This window comes from Psammomys obesus, unplaced genomic scaffold (genome assembly GCF_907164565.1).
Source record: "Psammomys obesus unplaced genomic scaffold, mPsaObe1.curated_primary_1811, whole genome shotgun sequence".
Lineage (NCBI taxonomy): Eukaryota > Metazoa > Chordata > Mammalia > Rodentia > Muridae > Psammomys > Psammomys obesus.
Window position 1 is genome coordinate 5,373,044 of NW_026596466.1, and position 6,000 is coordinate 5,379,043.

The window sequence follows — 6,000 nt, forward strand, 5'->3', positions numbered from 1 at the left end:
TCTTTCTGCATTCATGTCTTGTATCAGTCCTCTACTGTGTCTATTCCACAGGCTCAGCAGGGCACAGAATACACAGGAGGGGCAGTGACAGGCAAGTCATAGTATGACTTCTAAATAAAAGCACACGCATACTTACATACCAGCCCTCAGCCAATGAGTTTAGCTGCTGAGCCATCTTACCAGCCCTTACTTTGTTTTTAATGAGGTTTTATCATGTTCTGTGACCATAAGAAATTCAATATGCTCACAAACAACCAAACAAGAAGTGGGTAGAGAAGCAGTGTGGAGCCTGTCAACTTGGGAAGTTCAGGGGCTGCGACCCCACCTAAATACCTCTGTCCTTTCTTGCTAATAATTCCAGGCTCTAAGAAGGGAGGTGTCCATCCTGAGTCTCTGATGTCAAGAGTCCCTGTATTGCGGAGGAGAACATGCTGGCACACGGGAGGAGAATGGCCTCTTGAGTGCCCTGTGTTCTGAAGTTATGTCAAGTTTCCTCTGAGTCTGTACTGCTCTTGCAGAGGACCCAAGCTCAGCTCCCAGCATTCTTGTCGAGTAGCTCACAGTCCCCTGGAACTTCAGCTCTAGGGGACTGACAGCCCTCTTCTGGACTCCATGGGACCTGCACACATGTGCACACAGACACATACAAAGCAAAACGCATCTTAAAAATAGACATTGAGCCCTTTGCTAGAAGGCTAAACAGGAACTCTGTCCTCAGTAAGAGCTAGCACAGAGGAGTCCACCAGGAGATCTAAGTTCCCTGGAAGAGACACTAGGAAAGCAAGTGGTCACTTTTCTTTGCTGTCACGTTTATGAGATATAAAACACCTGTGTAAGTCTTCCAGCTACACCCTCTAGGGGGCTTACCAGCATGTACATGGGAATCAAAGTCACTCTCAAAACCATCCCAGGGAGACACACAGCTGACACATGGAAATATGGACACAGGAGTGTTAAGTGCAAGAGCACGGCCTGTCCTTGCTCCTTTCCAAGATTCCTGCCCGTCCCCGTGGGTTTCCCTTATTATTTTGTTATTTAAAAGTAAGATGGCTTAGTTTCTTTTTTCTTTCTCATTAAGTTCAGGCCTCATTATGAAGCCCAGGCTGTTTTTGAACCTGTGATCCTCCAGCCTGCTGAATGCTGGGATTACAGGTGTAGTGTTTTGAATGAGAATGGTCCCCATAGACTAATATATTCGAAGAGCTGGTCCCCAGTTGGTGAACTGTTTGGGAAGAGTTAGGAAGTATGGTCTTGTTGGAGGTGTGTTATAGGAGGTGGACTGTGTGGTTTCATAGCCCATAGCCTTCCCAGCTTCCCGTGCACCCCAGGGCTTCTCTGTGTGGCCCTGACTGTCCTGGACTTGCTTTGTAGACCAGGCTGGCCTCGAACTCACAGAGATCTGTCTGCCCAAGTTCTGGGCTTACATGTGCCACCATGCCTGGCTCAGCTTTCCCAGTTACTTCTCTTGCTGCTTTTGCTTGTGGATCAGATGTAAGTTCTCACTATGGCCCCAGCACCATGCCTGCCTGCGGCCATGCTTCCTGTCCTGATGTCCATGGGCGCTAACCCTCTGAAACCACAGGCCCCCAATACTTTCTCTTATAGATGGCCCTGGCCGTGGTTTCACTGCAGCACTAGGAGAGTAACTAAGACAAGAGGTGTGTGACACCATTCCTATAGGTCTCTCACGGACAACAGAAATGGCTGGACAGGGCACCAGGGAGACTTCTGCCAGTCAGTGCCCATCCCTCCAGCCCAGCTTTTCCAGAACTGAACCATCTCTGCTTGCACCGAGGCCTGAACAGGTTGGCCGGCCAGTGATGAGAACCTAGTCTTCCAATAGGAGAATCAGGGTACAAGAGGAGAGGGCATGCCTAGGAAACTCCAACATAGCAGCCTTCATCTTGCCCTCAGTAGCAACAACCAGGGCATACCCAGTGGTAAAGCTGAGGGCTAGGCTGCTCTGGCTCCTTTAAAGCAAAACGAGGTCTCAAGTAGTTACCTCAAACAGGATTCAACTGCTGAGTAACACAGAGAAGAACGAGCTCTTGGTCACCCCCACGGACGTACTGCTCACACCAACCTTAACGTGGTGTGTAGTCCCCCGTCTCCTAGGTAGGAACCAAAATTCCCTCAGACTCATGCCACTGACCCATGACCACCCACGCAACAAGGCCAGCTGGACTTTGCTGGAAGATGGATACATCCTAAGTTGTCCAAGCCACTGGACTAACGAGAAAATCTTAACCAGCCACCTGTGACGGGTGGCCCCAGAGTAAACAGGGCTGCTGGCACTGCTGGTGTGCTGCTGCCTGGGGGCTGCCCATCAGCAGTAGTTGCACTCAGAGAGCAGCCAGCAGGCCACCTACTTCCTCCAGTGCCAGGATGCCCCGAAGCCCACCCTTTCAGGCGCCCACTTACATTCTCAGACCCCTGGCAGATGTGCTCCTGGGCCAGCTCTGTGGCTATAAGCTTGAGGTGTGGCTGGAGGGCATTCCGGGGGCAGCCCTGGATGACAGAAGCGAGAATCAAGAGGCCAGAGGCAGAGGGTGACTTCTTCAGCATGGCTAAGATCAGTTTCAGAAACACTTCTGGGTTGACGAAGGTGCCAATGAGCTCTGCAGCTCTTACACACTGCAAGGAAGAGGGGAAGTGACAGAGTTCTGGAAATATGGATACAACAAGGTGCCCCCACCTGCCAGAGGGCATGGTGTACAGGTCCCTGGGGAAGCATACACCCTTCTTCCTCTCATGGGGGAGACCAAGGCAAATGGGCCCCAGGGCTCTGAAGCAGTGTGACCTCCTCTCCCGCCTCACCGGACATCAGCAGCCCCAGCTTCTCATTCACACACTCAATGCCTCCACTGTAGTGAGAACTGGGGTTTCTTAAAAAACAAAACAAAACACTATTTTAATCCCAGCTGTGGGAATATGGGATTGCTTTGCAGCAGCTTTGATTTGCCTTGTGCTCTAGCAGAAGCATCATTTTGCTAGCTGCAGATAGTTTTTCCAAGTGTGTGGTGTTTGGAATTCTGGGGACTTTTCAGAGGGTATATAGATCCTAGAGCCTTGACAGGTAGGTTGCTGGTTGCTGTTGGTCTTGGTTTATTAAGTAGCTGTGCGCAAAGAAGAAACAGAAAGGAAGAGGAGGAGGAGGAAGAGAAGGCGGCAGCAGAAGCAGATGCATAATAATAATAATAATAATGATGATGTAACCTGCTGGGGTAGATCAAACTTGGCCCAAGGAGCTTGATGCCCCTCATCAGTAGGAGGTAGTCTGATGATAATGCTGCCCCCATTCTGACCCTTGATTTTATTTAGGGATCTCTTTCCTTTCCTCTCTATCCCTTTATCTCTCTTATATAGCGTTAGGGGGTTGAAAGGGAAGAAAAGGAATGGATAAGGGTGGAAGAAGGAAGTGCCCATAAAGTAGCAAACTCCAGCTATGCTCTACACCCCGGGTAACTCAACTATGGCAAGGACAAGGCTGAGATGCAAACCATGAAGCCAAACACAGGGCACTGCAACACCAACCCACAAGCCTCTCGCTGCTGTTTCCATTAACAACACTCACAGATGACACATACAGAGCAGGGCAGCAGCTGCCAGGAAGGGGGCTGACGTGGCTGGAGAGGGGGGTGCGAAGCTGGTGGTCCTGGCCGGCTCTCTACCTACACCATGGGCAGCACATGGGGAGGCACAGAGCACACAGACACAGCAGCCCTCCCAGGGCACCTTCCGCCATTCCTCCCTCTCCTTCATGAAACTAGACTGAGACACAAAGTCACTTTTTCTGTCAACAAAATATAAGTTCAAAGATTCTGTGACAATGCCTGGAGAGGTGACTCAGTGACTCATGTGACTGCTACACATGCCTGAGGATCAGAGTTCAGATCCCCAGCACCTATGTAAAAGGTGGGGAGAGGTGGCAGCCGTCTGTCATCCTAGTACTCAGGAGACAGACACAGGGGAGCCCTGGGCAAGCCCACTGGGTGAGCTCCGGGCTCAGTGAGAAACCCTGCAATGAGGTGGACAGCAACCAATACTAAATTTGGGCCTCTAGAAGCATGTACACAATTGCACATGCATTCACACAAGCACGTACACACATCACATGGTCATACATAGGAAAAGACACGTGAATGCACCGCACCTTTTCCCATATCTGGAGTTTTGGGTGGAAATGGCGTAAGTGTGCCTGGGAAAGCTGCTCTCCTGGGCCAACTGACCTTCGACAGCCTGGTCCCTGGAAGCAGGGAACTACAGGGCCTGGACCAAAGCACACATGCTGTACATGCCTGTGTGCTCAGGGTGCAACAAAGTTTGCCATGAAGGCACTGCCAGGCCAGGGGAGCTGGGAGGGCAGGAGGCAGCGGTGTTCACACCTTTACCCCGCTGGTAACTACAAAACTGTGTGCACAGGGCTGAGAACTCTGCCACTCACACTGCTGAGCACAGCCTTCTCCTCATCCGCACACGCCTGCTGCAGGGTTCGGAGGATGATCTCCAGGTGCTGCGTGATGTGGTCTTCTGCGTGCAGCAGCAGCACGGGCAGCAGCTGTGCTGCCTTCACCCGAGTCCCTACCACCCAGTCGGTGATGTCATGACAGACAGCGGGAAGCACCTTGGAGAGGTTCCTGAAGACCAGCTCTCGACAGCCCAGGCCAGGCCGGCTCTCTAGAGGGGAGAAGGTGGGAACCCACAAAGACAGCTTCAGGGATCTGTGCAGAAAGTGGTTACTTACACCCACAGTCTGACTGCAAGTTCAGAATGTCTCAAGACAGAAAAGAGAGCTATGCTTGGAAGCCTGAAACTACAAACTCCTCAGCTCAGGAGGCTGAGGCAGGAGGACCACTTCAAGTTAGCGATTACCCCGAGTCCCACAGTTACAGGTTATCCTGTAGAGTGAGACCCTATTTCAAACAAAGTAAGGGCCACATCATAATGTAATGTGGCACACACCTTTAATCCCAGCACTCAGGAGGCAGAGACAAGCGGCTTTCTGAGTTCAAGGCTAGCCTAGTCTATACAGCGAATTCCAGGACAGCCAGAGCTCCACAGACAAACCGTGTCTGGAAAAAACCAAACAGTACTTCTTATGGCCCTGCTGAAGTAAGATGCGTAAGAAACCACCCTGGGCCACAGCCGCAGACTGTCACCCTGAAGTGAGCTTAGTTCCATGCCTCCCTTGCCCCTCCCCAGTGGCCCCGCATTACATAGCAGTGTGGTCTCCAGCGTCTTCCCTCAGTGGACTTGGGTAACACCCTTGCTGGAGCAGTCTATGCTGTGAATGCACCAGTCTCCCCATTCTCTCTGTGCTTACTTCTGACCTGGGGCTGTTTTACAAGGTGTTGTGCTGAACCCTACTACCAGTTACTGGCAGGGGCAGGCGCTGGCCTTTCTGGTGTGTCAGTATTTAGCATGGCTCCATCCTACCGTCAGTACTTGTTTGACTTAGACGAGACTGCCTGTGCATGTTCCACAGTGGCCGTACCATTCAACTTCCCTGTTGTGCATGGCCAGAGTTCAAGATAGCCAAGCCTGGAAGGATGCAGCAGCAGCTCTCTGAGGTCTGACTTCCATCTCCCCAATGCCATCAAGCATCTTCACAGGCGAATGTGCTGTTTGCATAACCATCCTGGGTGATGTTTTTCCAAATACTGCCTGTTTAAAAGTTTTGAACTGTCTTTCTTATTGGGTTCTGGGAGTTCTCTGTTCTGCACATAAGTAATAATTACTTCCTTGGTCTTTTCACCTTCTTAACACTGTGTGCGCTTATGTGTATTGCTGGGGATTGAACATACGGCTTCATATTTGCTAAGCACTCTGTAGCTAAACTACTCCCCCAGCCCCTCCGTCATGGGGGATGCTAGGCAGGGGCTCTTCAACTGAGCGGAAGCTCTTCACTGATGGGGTCTAGTCAGGTTTTACTGCTGAGCCTGCCCCACCCAGTCCTTTATTGGTGGACTCTAGATGAGTGCTGTGCCTCTAAGCTACACC

General features: G+C 51.2%; 1 protein-coding gene across 1 annotated transcript in view; it reads right to left on the reverse strand.

Moving 5' to 3' along the window:
- Dnaaf5 (dynein axonemal assembly factor 5) overlaps positions 1–6,000 on the reverse strand; it is a 36,292-nt gene that overhangs the window by 21,502 nt on the left and 8,790 nt on the right. Inside the window, exons 5-6 of the mRNA XM_055598551.1 lie at positions 4,445–4,677; positions 2,422–2,634 (exon numbers count right to left, since the gene is read on the reverse strand). Of these exons, the coding sequence (XP_055454526.1) occupies positions 2,422–2,634; positions 4,445–4,677 (446 nt within the window). The remainder of the gene's footprint in view (positions 1–2,421; positions 2,635–4,444; positions 4,678–6,000) is intronic.